The sequence below is a fragment of the Pollachius pollachius genome, assembly GCF_949987615.1.
Source record: "Pollachius pollachius genome assembly, chromosome: 15".
NCBI lineage: Eukaryota > Metazoa > Chordata > Actinopteri > Gadiformes > Gadidae > Pollachius > Pollachius pollachius.
Genome location: NC_136948.1, coordinates 8,469,258 through 8,496,121, shown reverse-complemented (window position 1 = coordinate 8,496,121; position 26,864 = coordinate 8,469,258). Strand labels below are relative to the sequence as shown.

Below are 26,864 nucleotides of genomic sequence, written 5' to 3'. Positions count from 1 at the left end.
TAGCAATACGTCATATTTAATGACTCTTAAAACAAACCTTTTAGAGCCATTTGGAGACAGATACTCTTCTTTTATAAAAAGCTTCCCTTCATGTTCTTAGAAGACTACAAAACGTTGGAGAAATCTTTTTTTTAGGCCAGAATAATTAGTGAAAAACACATATATGAAGTAGAAGAGAGAGAGAGAGAGAGAGAGAGAGAGAGAGAGAGAGAGAGAGAGAGAGAGAGAGAGCAAGACAGACATGGGGCAGAGTGGAATCCTGCGTAACGAGGAGAGCTTCATTTATAAAAAAAATCTCCTGCCTCACTTAGCCTATTTCTGGTTTATACCCTGATTGACATGCGGCATTAACAGTTTGACCAAACCGGGGGGTATAGTTCCAGAAACCTGACATCGGCCGAGAAGCAGCAGCAGCAGCAGCAGCAGCAGCAGCAGCATGTGCTGCCACCCCTGTCATGCAAATTGCAGCCGGGCAACCCGTTGACTATGATTAATGAGCCTGGGTGCAGCCTTTGTTTCCCAGCACAGCCGTTTAGTGTGAAACACAATCCCAAAATATTATCAATCCCCTATTAATCCCGTAATTTTGTTCACACCACACTTGTTGTTTTAGGCAATTTACGAGCATAGATGTGTGTGTGTGTGTGTGTGTGTGTGTGTGTGTGTGTGTGTGTGTGTGTGTGTGTGTGTGTGTGTGTGTGTGTGTGTGTGTGTGTGTGTGTGCTCCCATTTCGTGGGGGTGAACAATTGCATTTAATTACATGCCCTCTAATTAAATTCATTAAAGGATAATAAAATGAATGGCAAAAAAATGCTTTGCAGGCTGGAGTGAAACACACACGTACTGGCTCTACTGCTGTAAAATGTGGGATGTGGGATTTTCAGGGTCAGTCATGCCATTTAAAGGGGTAACGCATGATTACGATGCGTTGCTTATACTACTGGTATTTCCTGGTCATGGCTTGCCTTGTGTTTGAGCCCATGTGACTTTTCAAAGCAGAGAATCTAGACTCACCAAAGGCTGGAGGATAACTCTGTAGTGCAGCAGGAATGAAGTCACCTTTGCATAAAGAAAAAAATAACATTATGACAGCACTGCTGACAATCCAATGTGAGACAGGAGAAAAAGTGAGCCTTCTTTGTGTAGTAATGTGGTAAGTATGTTACTCGATACTGCAACGGGACGACTAACGTGTGAGTTTGCAATTTTCTCCAACAGCGCAAAGTGGACGGGAAGTTACGCAACCTAACAAATTTTCTGTTTTAACTGGTCTCAAATCTACTTTGGATGAAAGACTAGCAATCGACACCCCTCCATGCTTTGTCCCCCCCCCCCCACACACACACACAATACATTTTGTCCCACTGACATCCACACACACTACTTGATCTGTGAGGGGAGATGTGAATGTGTCCTGAGCATCACAGGTCCTCGACATAACCAAACATATACAAGATAATAATATATACAAGTGCCATTAGCAGTGGCGCGGTGCCTAGCACTACAATGGAGTGCGGGGAGCAGCGGAGCAGAGATCAGCGCCTCATATTCTGCTTATCGGAGGGAGACATCCTTTGTGGAAGCGTCTCCCACTGTGAGCAGGCTTCACAGCTGGTTAGCGGCACCGCGCGTACCGCTGCCCTGTTTACACACAGGCTCTGAGGCGCTCCCCTCTAGTCTCTTTACCCCACAATCTGTCCTTTTTTTCTGTACCTATATCCTCGCTGCATTGGGCCCGAACATCCACCCCCTCCTCCATCTCTCTATTCAGGTCACCTCTCTCCCATGCGCGCATGCAGATGCACGCAAGCACACATGCATGCACACACACAAACACACACACACACACACACACACACACACACACACACACACACACACACACACACACACACACACACACACACACACACACACACACACACAGTATTGCTGTGGATCACATTGCCATTTGAATGCAGACACGGCCGCTAACTCACTCATGCGGTGGTGGTGTGTGCGGGTGCATGCATGTGAGCTTGCATATAAGGTCACACGGAGATGCATACACACACACACACGCAGACACAATCCACAATCTCTGATCCCCCTCGCATTCAGAGCCATTACATTACATTACCAAACCCCTTTTCAGATTTGTATCTTTTTATACCATACACTGATCCTTTTATACACATTACACACACACAGACAATCACAGTCCCTGCCAAACCCCCACCTCCTCACCCGGCCACCCCTCCACCACTGAACCTTTGATACCTAGATGAGTGAACAGTTCCCTCTTCCCCTGACCTCAGACCTTTCAATCACACCACACTGCAGTGCCGGTCGGACCGCTGATATTATCTGGTCATACCAATCCCCCTACACCCTGCTTATACTCCCCCCAGTACACAGTTTCCTTTTGTGGGCCGCCACGCAGCAATGGGCACCCCTGGACCCAGGGAGACGACAGGGAGTGGTAGTGGGTGAATACACAACCCCAGAGCTCAGTTCATCACACACATCGCACTACACTGGCCAACAACAATGGAGCTCTATTTTTCTGACACAGCACAGGGTCAGATTGAGGGTCATTTTTGTTTTCTTTTTGTTCTATAAAGTAGTCATTTCATACATGCCGGATTTAGACAAAGATAGTTTCATCAAATGTAGACCTACTACATACGCTTATATGTATATCAATTATATTAATTCAATTATTTTTTTGGAAATACATTTCATTATTTACAGCTAGAGTTGAATTGATTGGGAGTAAGTTCACTTTGAGCTAAGATTGGGAAATTGCATAAATGGGAAATTTATTTAAATACATTTGGTGTGATATGGAAACCAAAATCTTACTAAGACATCAATCACCTTATCAATGTAGGGGCATGAATATATCAAGTCAGGAGACACAGGAGATAAAGACATTTACATGCCAATTTAAGTTGGTGGATATTAGAAACAGATCTTAATCTGCAAGTTTAGCTACTGCATTTAAATTGAAAACATTGGAAAACACAAGACTGTATTCTTTGGAAAACATTAAAATAAATATTTCACAATTGTTCCCCAAAAAAGTTAAATAGGCTATACTTATACATTATAATATAATGCATTTGAATTAACACAGATAGACAAAAACACAGCAGATCTGATACAAAAATGGGAGGAAATTGATACTTACATGTAAAGGTAAAGTTCAACTGTAAAATAAAAAATATTATGTAAGTGCAGGGGGACAATCAAAAAATATATGTGTTTAGGTAGCCTAATAGCATGCATATCTGAAAGGAAATAACTCTGTTCATGTTTGTCACGAATGATAAGCTAGGCTACACGTATGGATTCAACTATATAAATGATTAACTGAATAAATACGTATAAAGATTAAAATTAAACAATACTAACACAAATGCAGACTAAATAGCAAATGGATATATCTGCATATGAAGGCCTCCTTTCACGCTTCTTTTTTGGGCAGATTTGGTTTTCTATGTCTTTGGAAAATAAAACGCATTATTCATGCAAACATTGGAGTCCGTGCAGTATCAAAACAATTCCGTAGAACGGCATGGTTGATCTGGACTCCGCCTTATCTATCTCTCAAACCAATTGCCTGCCGCTATGCTTAGTTCCCCGGACTCATCGACCAACCAGAGCACTGCTCTTAGGAAACCCTGTCCTTCAACTTCCTCGCGGGAAGCTATCAGGAAGCTGTTACGGATTATTTGCGTCCCTGGTAAATTAAGCTTTTTACTTGTACATTATTTGTCTAAAATGTATCTTTATCTTCTCATAATATACCTCTTTGCTATAATAACAAATAGGATAGATGTAGCAATGTGTGCGAACTGTAACCGGAGTTATGGAGCTATGATGTGATGCTATGGTGCATTAGCAACCTTTCGATTGCAGGCGCATCTGCTTTTGACAACCTAGCAATCAATCAGCTGTCATGTTGTTGTTTATCTTTAACAGAAACGGAACTGCACGAAGATGAGGCTATCTCGAGCCGAACATAAAGACATAGTCCGATGCACTGAGCACCTCAGACCTACGCGTCAGTGTATGAAGATACTAAAGGAGAGATTTCCAAAGTAAGTATGAAATAAATGTAAGTTTCAAAGCAGCTGCAAGTGGCAGATTCATTCTCACGTGTGTTCCGGTGACCTAGAGTAGAGGAGATGGAAGGAGGCTTTTATTACCATGCAACTGTTATGTTATGTTATGTTATGTTATGTTATGTTATTTTAGGTGCACACTGCAGTGTATAAGGATGGTTTCATTACAACAAAAAACAACACGTGTGTATTTTTTACTATACATGTATGAAACTAGTAGTAGTTTTCTAAATGCATTTTTGTCATATTTATATCGCTAAGTCTCTCGATTTTATTAGTTATTGCAATTATGGCAAATATTAATAATTGAGTATTATTTTTCATTGCGCTACACTTGTTTATTTTTATGTCCCACCAAAAAGTATTTAATAACCTTTTTCTAAATTTCACAATGCGATGTTATACTTTTTTTAGTTTTTTTGCGTTTCATCACATTGTTCATCATGCTGTTGTCTACTGCTCCGCCAAGCAGATGCTGCACAATCAGAAATCGAAGTGCAGGGTTAATGGCTGTGTTTGTGCCTCTCCTTGACACTGAGGGCCCTCTCCTTATTGAATGGAACACGTGTAGTCCCTCAAGGCCAACCCGGACACCACAGCTGATCCTGCTGAGGTCACTTGCAAAGTCGCATGCATTCTGGGCTTCCTACTTCTATTGTGCCTTAATCACCATTTTACAAGTAGCGATCAGGTCCCCAAAGGGGAGACACAGGCTACCTGGGTCCTGCCTTTGTTCGCACTGTCAGCGTTTTGCTGAAAATTGTGTGCAAAGTGTATTCAATATGCGGGACGTATAGGCACCGCTTTTCAAAGAATCTGCATAATCGGGACAATAACTTTTCCCCTTTATGTTTGTTTATAATGCAAACTTCCTGTGGCCAATAGTAGACCTTTCCCTGAAGCGTTCCCTTTTAGGAGGCCGCTGTTGGTTGAAGAAATGATGAAAGGAAAACATTTAGAATAGATTCATTCCAATAATCCTGCATCATCAGTATCTCCTGGGGGTGCTGGCCCTGTTGTTTAGTTTCGCCGGTTATTGTTATTATTTCGTTCACCATAACCAATCTTTGGGAGGCCCCTGCTCTTTTTAAAATCCCCCAGCCTCGTCACCGGGCCTGACGGACAGGAACAGCAGCAGTGTTTTCACAGCCTGCAAAATTATTCTGGTTGTCCAATCAGCTGAGCTGGGCTGTGGAGGGTTTGTGATTGGACTGGCAGGAAATCAGGCTCTTAAGACATAACATATCGACTGGGCCATCCATCATCTCTTAGCATGCGCCGAGGCACGGCAGTCAACCAAACCCCCGGCCCCCTCCTCTCGCTCCCCTCCTCCTTCCATCCACCCACCCCCTGTCCACGAGGACTGCGTGGGAGCTCTGCCCGCCACTGCGTAAATATTGGCCCTGCCTGAGCTGGCGATTTGAAGGGACATAGGGTGGTGGTGGTGGTGGTGGTGGTGGTGGGAAGAGTTGGTTGTGGGAAGGGGTGGAAAAACAGCCTTACTACAAAAAATGGGGCAAAAATGGATGGCTACTGGATTTTTTTGGGGTAAATCTGACGAAAATGAAGAAAAGACATATATCTGGGTATTGACATTTTTTATCATTCTAATAGACTTTTTTCAGATGACGCTAGACATATTTATTCATAGGCCTATATGACGTCTGCTAGTGCTGAACTGAAGCTGTCCCGGTGTCAGGAAGGATGCGCCATGTTTCATGCGGTGGAGGGGACTTATCGGTTTGTCATGGTATTGCTTTTGATATGCCTTTCTTAAGCATAATCACAGCCATTGTAATCATTGCTTTAATTGGATGGGACACTCAAGAAGCTTTGAACCAAATGATGGTGATATGTCCTTTCAGGCTAATTTTCACAGAAGGTCTGTCAGTCTTTCTGCCATGGCCATAAGTATGAATAGTGGGAGGAGAAAAAGGGAGGATGGCATAGATAAAGAAAGAAAGAGAGGGTGTGCAATGTGTAGTCCCTCATCGGTAACGCCTGCATAACACAGATGTTGGGAGTCATCTGTCAGCCAGGCCTCTCCTGCAGGGCCCAAGCTGCTCAGAGGGGAAAAGAATTGGACACGGTGCTGTCACTTTTTACCCCCGTTTACAATGGAGGGGCATGCAAATATCCCCCCCCCCTCCTCCCTGCCTCCCCTTTCCCTTCTCCCCACCAATCCTGCCACTTCTCTCCCTTGCCCTCTCCCCAGCAGCCATATCCCGACTAGCACCAGGCTGCTGCTTGCAGCTACAATGAGGAGCAGGCAGTCAGCGAGGTGGCGGTGGGGGCTCATTGCAGGCTGGTTGTGGGGGTGTGGGGTTTTCTGACATCACTCCCGTCAGGCCATTCTCCAGCCGTGTATTAGAATTGGAAATGACGGTCTGCTCTCTGAGGCCTCGCCTGGATTCCCTCTGGTCTGAGACGGCTGGGTCGAGGGCTGTTGGGTAGGAGAACCACATCTCTGGATCCCTCCCCACTCTTTGTCCCCAGAGATCGTCTGTGTTAGGGGGGTGTGAGAAAGTGGGAGGGGTCGTGAAACTCCCCTGGCATCCCCCTGGTGCTATATTATGAATGAATTTGGACGTAATGATTATTCCCCTCCTTAAAACGCCATTCAGCTCACTCCTCATTTGGCCCTTTGAACATCAGGGGAGGGGTCTGTGTATTGGCCTGTAGAATAGGGCAGATGCCTCCTTTTTTGGATGGGTTAAAACGCTTAATAGAGTGAGTGTGACGTTACACCCTCCTTTTAAAGGAAATATTTTCTCTTTTTGTGTCATATACACGCAGTGGTTCTTGGCATGGAGTCCCGCCTGGATGTTTTAAAATTGGGCCCTAATGTGCCGTTTTCATCAGAAATGAGGCGGGCTGCAATATGGTGCCGTGGTCTGCTCTGGGAATATGAATGTTAATCAAGCATGCGTTCAGCCTTTTGAAATTCTAAAGAAATGTCAGAATAATGGATGTTAAGCAAATGTCAAGCATTTGTTAATTTCTGTTATTCAGGGTCTATCTAGCATGATCCGGGAAGTAAAAAGCAGAGGCCATGATTATTGCGTGTGCCATTGATATGGTGATTTCTTGGCTGCAGATACTTGGGGTTTTGATGGTAATATTCCCGCTTGTGTAAAAGCTTAGGGATGTGCTCATTGATTATTTATTGTTGCCGTGGTGTTTAACTCTGTTGTGATGCTTGGTTTAACCTAAAGATTTTCCAAATGCCCTTTTGTTCATTTCCTTACTGTAACTTGCTGGAATATTAGTAATTTATTTATTTTATAGATATACCATCTTATAAAATTTGTGTGATGAAAAACTGCCCTGATTAAGTAGTACAGATCTGAATTCTAAATGTGATTGACTCAAACATTGGATCTTATACAGTGTTGGTGATGTTTATAAAAAATAGGTTTGCTTATATTTCTGCTACTTGGAAAAGGATTTGATGTCTGGAAGTGGCAAAAAACCAACCCACAGGCAGATCCTGTCCAAAAATTGTGTGGGCAGCAACATAAGCCTCTAGCATAGACGTCTCTGTACACAACCAAACTCGTACTGGCATAATGGGGCTTCCTGGTACCACCTTTTGGAAGTTGAGAAAACCAACTGACAATTCCAGGGTTCGGTGTGGTCAAATTGTACCTTGGAAGGATCAAGGGATTGCGTACATGCATGGTTGAGGCTAAAAGAGAGAGACACACCAAAGAGGACGCAGGAGAGGGAGCTTGCTGAGTATACAACTTCATGCCAGGCTAAAGAGCTCATGAATAATAGATGTGATCAATTACTTGATTAGGAAGAACTGAAAATGACCTGATATCTCGGTGGAAGTAGTCCAGGCTACAACGGGAAGAATTGTAAAGCCTACTTAAATCATTGGGCTAAAAAACACTGACCAAAGCTAAAAGCGAGCCGCTGCTTAAGTACTGTGTGGTTTAAGGTGATTAGAAAGGACACTGCAGAATATTCAAACCTGCGTTGCCTTGCAGTTTAATGGATTCACTTGTTTACCAGCTCTGTGCTTTCTATTTTAGCATTTATTCAAATAGAATCTAAAGCCGTACTTATAGGCAAACTGCTATATAATGGTGCTGCCCAAACCAATATGTAATCCACATTCATTCCCAGTGAACCCCTATTTAGTCAGGCAACATCATGCACTGGTGTCGTATCCTTGGGTTCTCTAATCATTGTGATATCAATGGCAAAATAAGAATGAAAGAAATTGCTCAGAATGGCAAGTATAACTAGCTGCACAGCAGAAAATAGGACGTCTGTCTCTTTCCACACCAATGGAGGCTCTCCATGAGACTGCGAATGTCATGGGCTTCATTTTTTAAATTCTGCATGAGGTCTCCACCACAGCGATGGACTGCAACAAGGCATCAGGAAGAATCATAATTAATGGGGTGAATGTCATGCAAATCCTGCTCGTTGGTGCAGTCAGCAAAGCGGTGGTGACGTCTGAAAGCATAAGTGTTTGAGGGATGTGGAATAAAAAGTACTGCTCGGGCGACTTGTGTTTGTCCTCTGTTAGGACATTGGATAGGCAGTGGGATGGCCCACTTTGTTCCTTCCAAACACTGGAAGTGTCCGTACACTTCCCCTAGGCTTGGATGATCTCTGGGTCTCTCTTGGATGAGCCTTTGTCCCTGAGTGTAGGGGTAAAGATATATATTGGTACTATTATTATTAGTAATCATTTTATTATTCCACCCCATATTTTTTGTTACCACAAAATTAGATGCACTAAGATTCCCCTGTTGATAGCAGCATGGAATTATCCATAGTGTGATTATTGGGTGTTTTTGATTATTTTTGGAATAAGAATAACGGGCCTAGTCATTAATAACATAACATGTTAGTGTAACTAATAGCCTACCTATGCTATTAGCTCTAGATCTACAAGACAGCAGTTGTTCTTAAGGAAAACAAAGCGACACCGCTTGCACTGTTAACGTGTGTGCTCACATTGTGCAAGTATTTGTTCGACGCTGCATGACTCATCTTTGTTTGTTTCTATATCTTATCAAAATGTATTACATTTATACATTAAGGCCTTGAAATTTTGTTTTTCCTTTTTTTTTGCTTGTGTCGCAGGCATTTGTCGCGGTTGTGCTAATGGTGGGTTTAGCTGGGAAACAGATGTTATCATTTTGCCTATCAGCATGTGTAATTAAAGTAATTTGCATATGCATGTGCACATATCCAATATACATCAAACTTTCTCCATATCAAATATTAATAGCAATGTAATGCAAGAACCTATATGCAAATTGTTTTTATTTTCTGTATCGACTCTTTTTCCTAGCCTATGACTTTATGCTTTAAGGAGGGACTTAATGCCTTATGCTATATTCAAGGCCCACCAGCTCTCAGCTGTTTCTGTTATTCAGAAGTGACAAACATGAATTGAATTAAATGAAGACGGGCTGAATGAAGTATCAAAAGCGCCCATCATGACCACAGAAATGCCTCGCTTTGGAAAGATTGTGCCATTTCTCCCTCATCTTCTGAAATATCCCTCCATTAGATAGACAAAAATCTGCGATGCCTCAATTAGCTCGCTGCATGCCCCGAAGTGTTGCGCTACGCACCATTCTCTGCATGTAGATCCACCAAATGCTAAGTACTTTCGCAGCATATGCCACGGATGCCATTAGCCAGGTGGCTTTCATTACCTAAATTACTGCTATCGTTTATAATAAATTATTTGTAAATAGGAAGATTCTGAATATAATTGATGGCCTGAAGACCCCCCCGATCCTGGTAATTAGCATACATATAAATTGCAATTGGCCTTTTCTTCCCTATGTCTGTATGTTTAAGACACATTGTAGATACACAGGCTTAACTGAAGAGGCCAGTTTGGATCATTCATTGAAGCAGCACATTCAACAAAAAGTTGTCCTTTGTTGTACATGTTGTACTTTGACACATGGATATTTTGTGACCTAGTGAACACCTAATGCTCTGTATATGTGGCTGCGGTAATTATGGTCAAAGTGAATGATTTTTCAAGCCATTCATCTGTCTCCTAACCTTCTGTTAAGTCCTGTGTGTTGGGTTTCCTCTGAGATAATGCTTTTTCTTTTAATTCTTATCAATGTAAATATGATGTAATTGTTTCTCATTTGATTATAGTGATATAAATGTAAAGAAAATTAAAAATATGATTTGTAAACTGAAATATTTTATTGAAGAACTTCTAATTAATACATTAAATTATTTATTCATTCAACATTTTCTTCCCTGATATTTTGGTAATTGCATGTGCTGACTTTGTTACCAAATTTAGTATCTTCCGGGTTAAAGCTTCCATTGTCCCCTATGTCATATGATCTATACTAGGTCTGGGTAGGTCAGATTCTAGGTCAGATTCTATAGCATTTTTTTCATCAATTCAATATCTGTTAGAGTGGGGTACTTTCAGTCACAGTACAATTTTTGCTCCGATATGAAAGATTATCAGAACTAATATTGTACATTGTACAAGGAATCCTCTAACCTGGTACATCAAAATATATATTTTTACATGAAGAATTGACCCTTTAGCAGTTATATTAATGTCCCTTTTACTTTAACATGTCCAACGCACAAGAATAGTGTCAAAGTTTTAAGCAGCCACCCAAGGCACATGTTGAAGGATTGATCTCTGGAGCGGCATGCACCGGTTCCAACCCTAGTGCACCTAGGCAGTACCCTCTGTACGACCCAGGTTTGATTCCCACCTGTCGTTACCTCTCTTCTCCTATCTCTTTGCAATGTCCTGTCTAGATCGATCTTGACATTTCATGAATCGATATTGGATCATTCAAATAAAGATCAACTTGAATCGGAAAAGGATGTATAAACCCAGCTGTAAACTATAAAGAAGCTTATCTTTTAGCTTGGAGCAGGAGTATAAATCATAATTTGAGATCAATGCTTTAGGACTTCATTTCTTTTAATGAATGTGTTTTTTTTATCATTAAAAAAAAAAAAAAGGAGTGAACCGCCATGAATGTTTTCATTCATGGCGGTTCCCCTTATATTTATAAGGTTCTACAAGGTAGAATATTCCCTTTTTAAATCCTTCCATTACGACCAAGCAAGCAGGTGGATAAATTACACAGACAAATCGAATAGTCTTCTGCATGCAAAACCATCATATCTCAATGGTAAGATCGGAAGCGGGGCTACATATTTTAGCATGAATTGAGCTTACAGCACCCCAGAGAGACCAGGTTGAATATACACTCATGTACAACCTGCAATTACTTACGATGAATGCATTGTAGACTTCAAAAAGAGGGCATTATTCAATACATTGCCAGTGTAAAAAATTGACAGACCATAAAACTCGTTTTTGATCCTGTTTCATGCATTAATCTATATATTCATACCTCCAAATTGAATCATTTTCGGCCTAATTCTGATGTTTCTTTCCACAGTGATTTTTGTATTTTGTATTTTTCAGTTTACTTAATACAGACTGGGGGGTAAACCGGAATACAAAAGGGCCCCCAAATGTCTTTTTTCTTGAAACAGATATGTTTTCCCAGATATTAAGGGCAGTTTATGTCCCTTTAAACTTAACAGAGTAAAGATTTAGCAATTAGGCAGTAATCACGCTCATTATAGAAAGTAATCCATTTAAGACCTAACAGATGTCTGTTCCAACTGGGGGATGGTTGTGGGCCCACTCCAACAATAATGCTATAATGTTGTTGAAATACTCAGGTGCAAGGTTGAAGTGGGGAAGAAGAAGAAGAAAACGTTTTTTTTTCTCCCTTTTAAGTGTCCACATGTTGACAGTTGACCATTTAATGGGCCACTTAATTGCTGTGGCCCCTTAGTCCCTACATATCATGGTAAATTAATGTTGAGGGAGGCAGTCCTCTTTTCCCTTCTCTTCTGCCTTCAATGTTTGTTTTCTTTTTTCCTGATTTCTCCCCTATGCTCTGTCACAAAGGTGGATCGTAGCCATCCAAAATGGATCCAGAGACTTAAATTGTTGAACATTAGCCGCTCCTGGCCAGAGCAGTAAAACTGTTTACAACTGACATCTGGATAGGCTAGCACAAAGGCTTTGGTGGGCTTTTACTTTTATAACAGGCTGAACAATTCCAGTGGTTAAGCTGCTTTTTATTAAGATTTAGTTTAAGACTGGGATTGTGGACAGAAATCGATGCATGAGATTCCTCTGGTTTCTTTGTTTACATGTCACATGGTCATTTGACAGTGCAGGGTGATTTATGTTGAAGGCCTGTAGACTCGATATTTCAATGCAGATAGGAAGCCCTGAGTTCTAGTCTGTATTTACATACAGTTCTCAGGTGACTTGTAAAGAATAGTCCATTAAATTTAACAATCAAATGTACTGAGAACAGTATATGGAGACACAAGGCCCCTGGAGACTAGCTGTTTGGTATGTGAAAGTGGGTGTACATATGAAACTGTGTGTGTGCGCATGTTTCTGCATCACTATGTTTTTATGTTGATGGCTAGGGCGGAGATATGCATCAACCAATTAGTGCGGAATCTGTCATTGCTTTAAATATTTTCAATTCAAAGGGAGCTTTGGGTGCTTGGGAGGTACTATTAGTAGGACAGTGAATCCACTGCCTGTTCTCCGGGTTTGCCTCCCTCTGCCAGGTGGTTGACATTGACTGGAGCTGGAGATGAATGTAGCTTATGGCATCCCAAGGAATTGACCGACTCCTGGGAACCGCCGCTGCTTGCAGCGAAAGTTTCCATTTTCAAAGCAGCCCATCAGTTGAAGTGGGAGGGCACCTGAATACCAGAATACCCCATATGCCAGTGTTGACAGGCAGGCATACCCCTTCCACACCATCTCCTCCTATCTACTCCCATCCTGCACCGCAATCATGACACACACACACACACGCACACGCACACACACACAAAACAAGAGGCATCTTCCCGAAGAGGACTCCCTCAATTCTAAAAAAACACAGTGGTCGCTAATGCTAATGGATTTGAACCTTCATAAATTATCAACACAGATTGGCCCTGGTTCTCTGCCATTTGATTTTTCTGAAACTTGGTTGCTTGGGTTGCCTCACTTACAAAACATTGCATTTAAATGACCGAAAATGGCCTGGGGAGAGAGGTGGAAGAATGCGCTTCGTTGGATGGGAGGAAGTTGCAAAACAAAAGAAACATAGAAATCACAACAAAAAGCCTGCTTGTCTTGTTCTTCTTCCATCTATCTCTTGTACCATACACCTCCTCCCCCACCCCTATCTTTCTCCCCCTCCGCCCCCATACCATCACTGCAGGAATCCTTTGTCGAAGGTGTTCATCTGGAACAACTTTGCCACACTTGTTTTCATGTTCTTTTAGATTACAGGGCAGCCGGCCCCGGCTTTGAAGCAGCACTCCCCCCGCCTCTCCCCTCCTTTTCTCTCCCTTCCCCACCCTTTGTCTCTGTGCAATTCACTCTGGTAATTAACTTTGTCCTTCTTTTATTTGTTCCAGTCACTCGCAGTCCACTCTTCTGAGCATCTTCTCCCTGGAGTACCAGGTTAGAAGTTTTCTTCCTTTGTGAGCTCTGACAGGTGCCTAATTGAATGATGAATGTCCCTTTATTTCTTTGTAATTGAACTGCCAGCTCTCTGATTGGTTTGGTGGATGCCCAACCCCTAACCCCCCTTCCTCTGCTCACCCCACCCCCTCCCTCGCTTACCTTGTACCCCTCCTTGTCCTCATCCTCCACACACACACAGACACACACACACACACACACACACACACACACACCCAAACGTACACGTACGTCGTGGGCCCTCGCCTCTCCGGAGTCTCGGTGGACGCCTGCCAAGCCTCCCCTTCCATCTGTCTAATAACATCTAGCCCCTGCTTATTTGGTGGACCTGTAATAAATTATGCTAAACCATTATTATTCTGACAATAATAATTTCCCTGCGTAGTGCGGCTGCGTGTGCTAAATGTTTGCTGACTCCACTGTCACTGCTGCTCTGCGCAGCTGACAGGGGATGATGATAAATGGCTGCCGCCGCAAGTGGCAGAAGGCAGCACAGGCAGAAAATGGAGTCATTTATCATCCCCCTGACAGGTGTCACTCACGCCGGCCGTCTCTGCGGAATTACATTCAGGGTTTTTTCTTCTTGTGTGTAGTAGTTTTTAAATAAGTCTTTTTTTTTAACCAATGCTCTTCCTCTCCTATCCCACAACCCCCCCTTTTGCCTTAGATGGCAATTGAATTGCATGGAAATATGTTGTAAGTGTTGGGGATGTGGAATGGGGGTCATTGTTTGATCGAATAGAGGGGAAATGAATACAAGGCTTTGAGGAAGAGATGTAGTGTTGGGGGAGGGGAGCCGAACAAGGTTGCCTTGACTCACTTTGACCCAGGGCAAACTTATTGAAATTAAATTACTTTGACCCAGGCTCTCTTGTACCTGTTCGTACACAATGGGTTTTGGATGGCTGAGCATGCTATTGATGTATGTATGGTGGAAAAAACAAATATATGAATACACAGCATTGTTTTATAATCAAAACTATACTAGCAAAGCCCTTATATAGCATTTTTATTATTATAATGATTATTTATTGAGTCGCACGTTTGAAATGTAAAGCTAACGATGATAACATTTTAAAATTGTTGTACTTCATTTACATCAGAAAAGGACAAAGAAAACCATCTCCCGACACCATGTACCAGATGTCATCGAGAGACACTACCAAAGGTACTCCATTACTCCCTATATACATTACTCTCTTGGTCTTTGTATTGTACACTTACACATTTCTCATTCGATTGCTTCCCTCTCGAAGACCTTTTCTCTTCTTCTCGCCCTTCTCCGTTGTTTGGAGGAGGAAGAGGAAGACGTTAAAGTCATATGATCCGCAGCGGCCCGCGTGTTGAGAGGAATTGGTTCAGCCATGAGCGATATAATCTCCTCCAGTATCCACACTAGATCTCCAGCAGGCACCTGCTAAGCTCCACGGGCTGCTGGAGGTCTGTTGGGCTGGAAGCTAATGCTCTTGTTTCCTTGTGCAAATTAACGCAAACAAGATAAATAAGCAAATCAACAGCAGTTGGGTGTTTGCCTTACACAGGCTTATCATGGACTGATTATCTGTAATTCAATATAAAACAACAAAAAATATGAAAAAAAACTGAATGCAAGCAGACCAAGCTCTTTTGCATACTGCAATTAGCCTTTATCTATCTTATTAAGCCTGGTGTTCAGTGAAAACAAGGCCGGGGTAATGCACCTCTAATCCACTTACGACAACAAACCTCTGCGAGGATCTGGCTAAGATCTGAAGGGGGAGCCGGCGCGTTAGCTGGCGAGGGAAAAAAGGCTTCTTTTGGCGGCGAGGGGTTAACAAACTATCATATGCCTTGTCTGGCTTGAAGGAAATCTGAGTCCCTGTAAGCAGTGCCGTTTAAACCGCACCGTGCCTGCCATATGCCATCGAGGGACCCAGTCATCGGGGACACGGACGTGTCTCGGCTGGCCTGATCCCTGCCCCCCCCCCCTCTCCCCCCTTCTGTCTGCCTTTTGTGGGCAATTTTCCGCCCTTTTTTTGTGTTTTTTGTTTTGTTTTCACTGCTGCTGTTGTTCTTTGTTGTAATGAAGGTATCTGAGTGCAGCCAAGGCCCACCCTACTGGCCCTGTTCTACTGGAGTTGGCCAATGAGGTATTTGCAGGGCTTTTCCTGCCATTTCTCTTTTTTGTTTAGTTTTGTATTATTTTGAAGTCTTTTGAACTCTATTACCTCTTTTCGTTAAGACTGATGGTAGAGAAATTTGTTTATATATATATTCATTACAATTGAAAATGCCCCTATTTAAAAAAAAAAAAATGCAGTTGGGGGATGTTCTGGCACACTTGTCTGTTAGTGATTATGAAAATTGGTGATAGTTTGCACTATTATCAATTATTGAATGTAATTAGCCTTTAACATCTTTTAAGCAGATGTTTAAATACTTTTGGTGTTTTATGCAATTTACCAAATTGGTGTTCAGTTACGGCAAACTGCGGACAGGTGATGCCGGGGTCAGTGGTCAAGTCTTCGCCTCAACCCAAAGGCTTTGAGCTTGTCTATATTCTCCATAGATTTGTTCTATATATAAAATCCATTGAATTCCCCCAAAAACATAAATACAAGAAAATGTATATTTAATTCCCGAAATGGTTATTTCTGAAAAAGATACTGGGTATTTGAGGCTATTGTAATTATCTGTTAGATGATTGCTCATGACGCCTATCCTTCAGTTTAATGTCTGTACTGTTTAATGTCATTTTTGTAACGACAATAACAATATGAAAACATTTCTATGTATTTTAACCAAGCACACATTATCTTCTAGTAGTTGATTAAGATGTTTTTAGGAAGATTTTTGACGATATATTTCTAACAATGGATAACCATTTACATGGGGGGGATCTGTTCAATCTCCTCATGTCCCCTATCAATAACAAAAATAGTGGCAACATGCAAATGTCGGATAAACAACACGATATGTATATCTTAGCACTTGTGATGCCTGTTAGCATAGGGATCAAATAAAACGGTACCTTGTAATTATTTTCTGCAGGCATTGTGAATGTTGGTCACACGTTAACCTCGCAGAAAGCCATGACTTGAGAATAGAGTTGGAGTAATGATTAATATGAAAATTAGGAGGATGCAAGTACCTGAACTAATCAGGTGGTCCTTATTCAAGCAAGGCCGGCGTTGATAATGTTGCCATTTTTCATGTGTCAGCTCTGATGTGGGTTTAACCGGAAATTTGGTGCTCTCATGATCTTGAGGTGAATGAAAACCATGGAAATTAATATATACACCTAGGAATGGATTGGGCAGAAACTGGGAAGGTTATTCAAAATAGATTTGGAATATGGAGAGAAAGGATCAGAGCATTGGAAGGAGAGAAAGCAGATTTTTAGGCAGTCCTCAGTTGAAATAAAAAATATATATGTTAATTTGTTGACTTGATGTGATATTGGGACTTCTCCTTTACCCTCTAATTTTAGTTACAATATTTTTTTTTTTCATGCAATGTTACGAAGATGTTAACAAATATTCCCGCTGGTAAGACTTTATGTAGACAGAGAGCTCTCTACTGCTCTGCTGCTAGCAATATCTGGAAGAGGAAGGAAATGAAACACCCCCATCTCAGTATTGCTGAGGGCAAATTCACTTTTGGTTCCCAATTATGCTAACAAGACAGACACCAAAAAAATATATCCCTTGCTGCGGGACCATTGTTTCAAAACGAAGTGGCTAAGAATAGCAGGAGACTCTTCGCAGGGCTGTTTTAATGCCTTCCATGAAGAGGCTGGGTGATTTAGTCACTACTAGGAGTGTACAAATTCGACTCTAGGGATTCCTAACTTTCCCTAACTAATATAGTTCTGTTCTTTTGAAATTGACATTTTGCTTTGGATGTATGATTCATTTCACTCTACATCAATCATCTGAGTATCCAAAGGTTGTTTATTAAAATATATTGAAGTTCTTGACGGTGACTCTGAGGTTACCCAGCGCATTGCAGGCCGTATTGTTGCCAGGGTTCAACTACAAATGCATAATTCGGTCTAACACACAGGCATTCAGCCTCACATCATTATCTTCCCCACCGGTAAGATCTCCCACCAAAAGCCACCCCGTCACACACCTCTCAAGGTGTCTCCCAGTTGAAACCATCTCCTTGCTATTAAGCGTTGCATTGTACCCAGAATTCCTTCTGGTATCTTTTCTATGTTCCTAGAGTTTTGTCTCTTAGAAGTAGAATGATTAAAGCCCTTGCCAGTGCTTATTGTTGTCTGCCTTTTTTATTTTAAACAAGACTACTATTTTCTATTTAGTATTTAGAGAGCGGAAGGCCTTTTTAAAAGGGTGTCTTGGCAGTGTAATACGGCATTTTTTTTCTTCTACTTGTGGGAAAGGTTAGTGCACAGCAAGAGGCGCACAGAAAAAAAACATTCTTCACAAGGTTTGAGCAAAGTTGGGTCAAGGTTTCTGAAACTGGATAAGATCATTCAGAGCCATTAGAGCCCCTATTATCTATGTGACATCAGCCTGAGGCTCCCTCGCTGTGTTATTTCACTGCCGTAATTCTCCCAGCTCTTCTTGAAATATGTTAACACTTCATACTGGACATAGGGGGAATTCATTCTGAAGGCTTCTCAATGGAGCAATTCTCTCCAGACAATAGCCATTCCCACATACTGCCTCCATTGTGAAATAGCCTTAACTCTCACTCGATGAACTAGAATTGGCTCTCATTAGGCCTAATTCTCTCTTTCTTCCAAGCTTTCCTCACACATTATTTTCCTATTTCTCCCCAGGTGGATCTCTCCCCTGCTCTGATGGCTCGCGTCATACTGGACAGGTACCTCCAGGACCTGCAGGGTGCAGTGCGTGAGTAACAAATATCTCCCATTTTCAAGCCGCTCCTATCACTCCTTCCATCCGTCTTGATTGGACCACTAATCTCCTCCCTTTTTTTCTTTTTCTCTCTCTCTTTCCTCAAGTCCTTAATTTTCGTTCCATCAGCGCCGTTGGCCGCTGTTTTTTCAGCCTGTCCTGGGTCTAATGAGAGACAGACCACTGCTAGTGCAGTGTGGTAGCGGCCACCTATAGGGCCTGTGACTGGCAATTAAGCATTGGGGAGGACCACCCACCTCTCAGCTGCAGTTTGGATCAATGCTGGCTCACTTCATCAGTGTTATTTATAACCAACACCCAGCCTGATTCCTAGCCCCCCGACTCATTCTCCTTCACCCGCCAGTGCAGCCATCCACACACACACACATGCGCGCCTACACACGCGCACACACACACACACACACACACACACACACACACACACACACACACACACACACACACACACACACACACACACACACACACACACACACACACACACACACACACACACACCTAGTTTTGAGCCACAGCACCACCTCTCTCTCTAACCAACAAAAACAAATATTCTCCCAGAAATGTTGATGGACAAGTTGAGAGACTGAGCAATTGCAATCAATTTTTTTTTTTGTCGTTATTTTTATACTTCTCTCTTCTCAAGCAGTATACAGCCAATTTGACACGCTGTGGCCCATCGTTCAATGTCATTTTTTTTGTAATAAGTCTCTCCCGTGGATTTTAAGTATTTGGTAGCCCTTTGCTCAAAGAGTCGAATGTATTGTTTCAGGAAGACGTGCCCATGGTTTAATCAAGGGGTTTTAAATTGGGTGTGTTTTATTCTGAACTTCGCCACAGCACCGCCATTTGTCAAAGTCAGAGACGTGATTGCTTTGGACCCGCCGTTATCCACCGCCTGTCAAAATACACATCTGAGTGGCTTGTACAACAGAACATCCATCCAGGAGAAGCTGTCTCAAATACCTTACGGAGCGCGCCCCTCCATCTCTATATACAGTGAATACAGATATACTACAATTGTGTTTTATTGTTTTATTGTATCTTTTACCCTATTTTGACATTGAGAGCCAGACACTTTTTAAGAATAGCTTTTGGGTTAGTTTGGCAGTTAGACACATAGCACGGCCACAGTTGAGGCTTCAGCCTGAGCTTTGCTTCATTGGGAACGGACCCTTTACAATGATTATGTTGAACGTGATTTTATTGCTTTATTTCGAAGCAATTTTCTTCAATTCCGATCTGAGATCAACTTTATTCTATACCATTAACCTTAATTAAGTTTACAAATGCAAAGTCTAATAATAATGGCGTTATGCAGTACTATTTAATTGCAGCCCGCAAGCTAGAGGGTCACTTCTCCTGTCAGGCTGAGACAAAGCTTTCGTGCCTTTCCTCCCAGCAGTGACCCGCGTGCCCTTTGGCAATGAACCACTGCCCACGCAGCCTCCATGGTCAAATCAGCCTGTCTCCCCATGTGTATATTAGAGTTCTGTAATGTGTTTCCATTATGAAACAATGCCAGGATAATTGTCTTTGCTGGCAATTAGCTAACAGGTTGCTCCAATGCTATTGGCAGGCATATCCATCTTGCCCCCCCCCCCCCCCAACCCCCTCCCTGTGTGAGTCTGTGTGTCCAGGGGGAGGGCAAGCAGGCGCATTGTGAAGATCAATAGCCTCCTATATAAGGGACATTACCCCCAACCAGGTTTAGGTGCTTGCCTCGGCCTCGCACCATCTTTTTTTATTCCCCGTCCTTTTCCCTTTGCATTTAAGAGACACAGGAATGGGGCCTTTGGGAGCGTTGGATATATGTACAATCACTAGCGCGGGATCAATACAGAGTTTTAAATTGTTTTCTGTCTTTTTCCCTTGTTTTTGCTTTTGCTGGCTAGTTGGTGTTTTATCCACCCTCCCCTGTCCCCGACACACACAGGACACACACACACACACATTATGCCTGCCCCCTCTCCCCCTACAGATCCTCTCCCTCCCCCCTAAAGTATTGGAGGGTGCATCACTCATGTGGACTGAAAGGCTATCTGGTGGCATATATAAATAAATCAATACATTCAAAGCAGTTTTTATTACGTATTCAATATGATATCAACATCCATAATGTCCCTTGCCTCATGAAAAGATACCAGCGAGTGAAAGGGACAAACAAAATGGTGAACTGCACGAGATGGGGCAAAAACAAAAGGTTTTCATCGTGCTACAATGCCATTGACCATAGGTAGATTTGTTCTGCTCACTCTGTCGTTAATACATAATTGGTTTACATTTGAATCAGGCAAATGTATGTTTAACTTGGAGTTGAGTTAACTGTTGAATAACGTGACTATATATACAATTACGAGGTGATTGACAGTTGATTCAGGTGTAAGCAAGAGTAAGCTCACTGTTTAATCGGCTGAATATATGTGTGAGGGAGGTTTCCGTTTAAAGTTGTGTAAGTGAGCGTTAACAGTTGAATCAGGTGACTACGTGTGTAATTGAGACTTGGTTTTCGGTTGAATCGGGTGACTATGGTTGTAAGCGAGAGTTGAGTTAGGGGCTAAGTGAATGCAGATGGGAATGAACGTGGAGTCACATAATCAGATGTATGTGCTGTGCACATGATCCAGCACGTCCAGCATTAATTGATCCTCTTGAATTAGACCCTTTCCACAGAGGTGACATTGCAGGGTCAAACACAGGTGTAGCTTGTATCATGAATTTTTGCTCTGTTCCATTTAGGTTTGATAATAGCTCCATACCTTTTGCTCACTACTTTCAGTCAGGCAAAGCATTCAATGCATATTGTATGTGTCCGTGTTCAGCTTTCGGTTCTGCGGTACTAGTTACTACTTAGTCATTTAGGACACACTTATTTAAAAGGGATTTACAGTGAGTTCAGATACAGTAGGTAATCACAGAGAAACTAGTGGTTGTTTAAGGATGCCTTCTTGTAGGTTTCGGACATTTGGGATTGCTGCCAGTCAAACACCATATGCTCTGTACACTATCCTGCTGGGAGTGGAGGAAGAACTCCTGTTCCCAATCTATATCTTTGATTCCCGCTCCCTACTCCTATGGTGACACAAGTTCACGTGCCTCTCGATTTAGACTGTTCTTTTTCCGAAGAGGCAATTCTGCTAGCTATTTGACCTTTTTCCATTTTCCCAAGGCCCAGCTCAGGATTAGATTGCTTCTCTCTGTTTTGTAACTATGCAATTTCGACCGGCCTTTTAAGATTTATTGTCACATTCCTTTACAGGAACCATGTAGGCAGGGTTTATAAACGCCATGCATTTGATGTCAATTCTCCCAGTGTCTGCATTGATTCCCTGACACAATTCATAGTGCTCTCAATGTTCTTCCGATCAGGTGCTACACCGATAATCCAATACCTTATTTTATTTTTTCTATATTCTAAATTGAGTCCAAGATCCCCCACCCTCTACTTCCTCATCTACTGTCATCAGGTTTCTCTCTCGCTCTCTGTCAATAGGGGAGACTGCTGGAGTGTATTTATTTCTTCAAATAATGAGCGCAAGGGCCCTTCATTAGCAAGAAGAGGGTAAGGAAGAGTAGGTGGCGCGTGTGTGTGTGTGTGTGTGTGTTTGCTCGTGCGTGCACGTGCGCCGGGGAAGTGCGCTGCGGCGTGGCACTTCACTTGACAAGTATACTAATTACTCCTTTTCAGGGGAGAAAGCTCCAGTCAGCCTTCGTTTCACTTTAATGGCCTGACCTAGGGAGCCGCTTTCTATGGCACACCCTCCCAAGCATTGCTTCAAACATAACACACACACACACACACACACACACACACACACACACACATACACACTCGCACTCGCACTGGCACCCATGCACATGCAGACACACACACACACATACTAGCGCATACACTCATTTATACACACACTGATGCACACACGTATGCACATACACAGACATGTGCGCACACACACTTGCACATATACACAGACATGTGTGCACACACACCACACACTTACACGTATATACACCCACACACACACACACATGCCCACAACTAGAGCCAGAGTCTCATTTCGCTGCTATCAGGGAGAATCAGGTGGAAGCGGATCAGTTCTGCCCCAGTAACCTCTACAGGGACTGGGCTCCTCCTGCACATAAGATACCACCAGCACCAGCACCACCACCACCACCTCGTCGTATCATCCACCTTCCACCCCACACCCTACCCCCAGCATCACAACCATCGCTGCATAACGCTTATAGCAATACAAATAAACCCACCCACAACAACACCACACCACTATCATCATCACAGCACCACCTCTCTCTCTCTCTCTCTCTCTCTCTCTCTCTCTCTCTCTCTCTCTCTCTCTCTCTCTCTCTCTCTCTCTCCTTCCTTATTTTCCTATCTTCTCTATTTCTAGTCGTGCATGTGTGTGTCTGTCTCTGTGTGTGCGCATGCGGGTGCGTGCTTGGAGGGGGATACATTTAAAAGGGGGCAAATTGGAAAATCAAATGAGGGCTTTAGGCAGCCGCTGAGATTTGCAGAGCTGTCGACCACCACCGGCCGGCCTCATCCATCATGTCCCACAAGTAGTCAATTCCTCGAGTATCTGTAAATGTTTTCAGATATTAGCCAATTTATATGCTCCGAGATTCATCATGGAAAATCAGCTTTAGCGGCGCGCATTATCAGGACCCGTCCCTCCCCTCTTGCTCCATGAAGTTTGATGAACGAGCTTACCCTCTTCACCCACCCCCCACCCCCGCCCACCTTCTGCAGCTCAGTGGCTTGTGCCTGGGAACAAGGGGGAGCTGGTGTAGGGTGGTGGGGGGGGTTGTAGAAGATGTAACTGTGTGGAAATCCCCCCCCTACACACACACACACACACACACACACACACACACACACACACACACACACACACACACACACACACACACACACACACACACACACACACACACACACACACACACACACACACACACTCATGTGTGGCGGGGGAAAAAAAAAGTGGGCTTTTTAATTAATAAACAAAGTTGCAGTGGAGCTCATCAGTGTCGGGGCCAATAACGAGAGTCATCCGTTACCGTTTATTACGCTCCTCCCTCAACAAATGCTGTGCCCTAATGAGGTTTCTCAAACATTTTTTTGTGTTTCATATAATGACTTTTTCACCCCAGCCGGAAAGAAATTTAAGGGGGGGCGGGGGGAGTAGTAACAAATGACACACAAGTATGAGGAGAGAAATCAAGCCAAGGTTACATTGCGGTTTCCTTTCCTTTTGGTGCGTGCGTGTGTGTGTGTGTGTGGGTGGGTGTGTGTATGAAACAGTAGGCTAATGGAAAGATGTTTTTGCGATTTGTTTACACTGACTGTTTTCTTTAGCAAATCCCTACGGAGGCGTTCTGCTTCCTCTGTTTTCTTCCTCCTCCTCATATCGCTCTGTTCAGATGTGTGGTGGTTGGGGATGGGGGAAGGTTGCAGAGAGTCTCAGTCAGAATTTCGAGCAACGCAGGACCATTAGGATAAACACCGGGAGTGTTTACAAGGTGCAAAGTGGCGACGCAAAGCTTTGTTCTCTACATGCGGGGTTCCTTTTAGATTATTCTGCTTCTTTGTGCGCAGCCCTGTGTGCGCGTGTTTTTGGGGTTTGTTTTTATTAATGTGTATGTATGTCTTTTTTTTATATGCCTGTTCGTGTGTGTCTATGTGTTGATGATTGTTTTGAATATTTCTGTGTTTTATAGTGTATGTGTGTGTGCGTGTAAATGTTGTATGCATCTGCGTATGCATATTTCTGCCTGTATGGTTTCTTATGTATCTTGTGTATGTGTGTGTTCAATGTTTTTTAGTGTCTGTGTTCTTGTATATATTAATATATGTGTGTTTGTGTAGCGTCTGGAAGAGCTCGGGGTAGCATGGAGGAGTGGTGGCGAGCATGGCGGGGTGTCATTAATAAATGCATGCTGATGTCGGAGGCTGCAGCGATGCGAGGGCCCTGTTGTTATTTACTGCACTGTTTGTGCACAGCGGCGAATCCCCGGCCTGCAAATGGCATTACAGCCGGTGATGAATGGGCATTAGGGTAAACTCCTTTAAAAAGCAGGCTGATTTATTAGTGGCTCGGCCTTCCATTTTCATCAGGTCAATGCTTGGCGTAAATCCCAGCAATGTCAGTGTCAAGGTCACCGGTCGATGGCTATTTTTAGCCCTGCTGTGTCTCAAAACCACGAGCAGGTGGATGGGGAAGACAATCGCCTTCGTTTTGTGGTCAAACCAAAATCATCATAATGGCGTGTGGAAGAGGAGGGCGAGGAAAAAAGGAAGAAAAGGGAAGGCAACTTGGTCCATGCTTCTTTTGTTTGTGTGTGTGTGTGTGTGTGTGTGTGTGTGTGTGTGTGTGTGTGTGTGTGTGTGTGTGTGTGTGTGTTGTGCGAAGCCAAAATTTGCTGTTGGTCAACCTCCAGTTATTAGTGTGAGAGTAAGACAAGAGCTTTAATGGCTGCCGTTTGCCTTGGGGGAGGTTTATTACACACTCCTGTTTTGCAGAAGCAGCGTCAAATCTATAAAACGACCATTAGGAAGGGTAAAAAAAATCAATCAAAATGCCATTAAAGTGGAATAAGTTGCCAATATTGCTGATGTGGTTGCGGCTCCTTTGATTTTTCCTTCAGATTATTAGGCTCAGTCCAGCGGTGACTTTGTTAAGGGAAACGGGATGTTGTTGGGGAGTGATACGTCTCCTTGCTTCATAAAGTTTGCTGCATCATATTTCCCCCCCTCCCCACTTTATAGATTATCCATTATCATTTGTCACGAGGTGTCCTAACTCAAGGGAAAAATATAACCCCCCCCACTCACCCTTTATTTTTTTCCTCCCCCACCACCTGCACCACACTGTATGGATCCACATACAAAGGTACCAATCTCTGAGAAAAATGGCCAACGAAATAAAGCACACGACTCTGCCTCCCAGCTGTGGAGGGAGGGAGGGAGGGACAAGAGAGAGAGAGGGGGAGAGAGAGGTTCCCCTCCTTCCTATGACATCCCACTTTCCCCATTTTATATATTTCAACCTTAGGAATAGTACATGAGGGATCACCTTAGCCATATTTGTCCTTCCTTCCTGGTGCTGGGAGGGTTCTATGCTGATAGTCATCCAGAAGGGAGGGGGATACACAGATAAGATAAGGCACAGGGAAAGCCCAGGGGAAGAGAGGACAGAAATAGAGTGTTTTGCTGCATTCTTTTCCATACGTGTGCTACATCATATCCAACCCATAATAAGCTTAATGAACACACATTCATTTAATTTTCAGTTGAACGCTTGTGTTTGGAGATAGTGTTCCCTTATAGATCTTTTAAATGAGCTGTCGAGTCGTAAACAGCTATCTACACATGCTATTATCCCACAGAGCTTATGAAGCTTGCTGCAAAGTAAGTACAGACGGCAGCCATGCCTGAAATGTGGATAGAAACATTACACATTTTTGTTGGTAATGCCGCGAGTCTGTCAAAACCGGGTATATATATCATGAAGATTGCATCCTTCGCCCATTTCGTCACACAATGATACAATCCATTTAATCCAAATCTTTTTAAGAAATGATTTAAGATTTTTCTCTTTTGCGGTTCCAGTGCTAGGGGAATCAATCCCGTGTGCTTGCCATACTGATTTATAATGTTAGCAGAGCAGCAGTAGGGGGAAGAGAGATGCAAAATAGTAATCATTCATAACATAGATAAACTACACAAGGTCCTTGTGCTCTGGACTGCAACATTTATCTATGGGGATTCTGCACATGCTTGAAGCAAACCAGCCAATGGACTAGCGCAGAAATATTGCACCGACAGTGGCAGTCTTTAGTATCTATATTTCCTGTGCGTGCCCGATCTTGGCCAATCAATAACAAGCAGCCTATTGTATGCAACTTGTAATTGATTGCCATGATAGACAAACTATGATGTTTAGGTTCATTTGTATGTCAAGATATTGAAATATATACACATCTGTTTTTCTTGTTCCTTTGTCTTTTTGGTTGTCAGCCTCCAAGCCAGTCCTCAATAGTATGCTGAAAGAGCCATCACTGATTCCAGACCGGACTCTAGCCAAGCACATCTACCAGGTAGGTTCGTATTATAATTATTATACAATATTATTATTGTTTTTAAGATCAATTTAGATGCAGAAACTTGACATACATTAAAGGTGCTATTAAATGAGTGTATTTTATTATTTTATTTTCAATCGTCATCCGTTGGCCGTGCGATGTCACACAAGTGCTTTACTCTTCCCTACTTTACCTAACAACTCCCCTCCTCC

The 26,864-nt window shown here is 42.8% G+C and overlaps 1 protein-coding gene across 1 annotated transcript in view; it reads left to right on the top strand.

Annotated features, from left to right (window-relative positions):
- The first annotated feature begins 3,686 nt into the window (after window positions 1–3,686).
- cdin1 (CDAN1 interacting nuclease 1) overlaps window positions 3,687–26,864 on the top strand; it is a 56,936-nt gene continuing 33,758 nt past the window's right edge. The window contains exons 1-7 of the mRNA XM_079751893.1: window positions 3,687–3,728; window positions 3,968–4,086; window positions 13,600–13,645; window positions 14,770–14,834; window positions 15,735–15,795; window positions 18,453–18,525; window positions 26,588–26,667. Coding sequence (XP_079608019.1) covers window positions 3,986–4,086; window positions 13,600–13,645; window positions 14,770–14,834; window positions 15,735–15,795; window positions 18,453–18,525; window positions 26,588–26,667 — 426 coding nt within the window. The 5' untranslated portion in view covers window positions 3,687–3,728; window positions 3,968–3,985. The remainder of the gene's footprint in view (window positions 3,729–3,967; window positions 4,087–13,599; window positions 13,646–14,769; window positions 14,835–15,734; window positions 15,796–18,452; window positions 18,526–26,587; window positions 26,668–26,864) is intronic.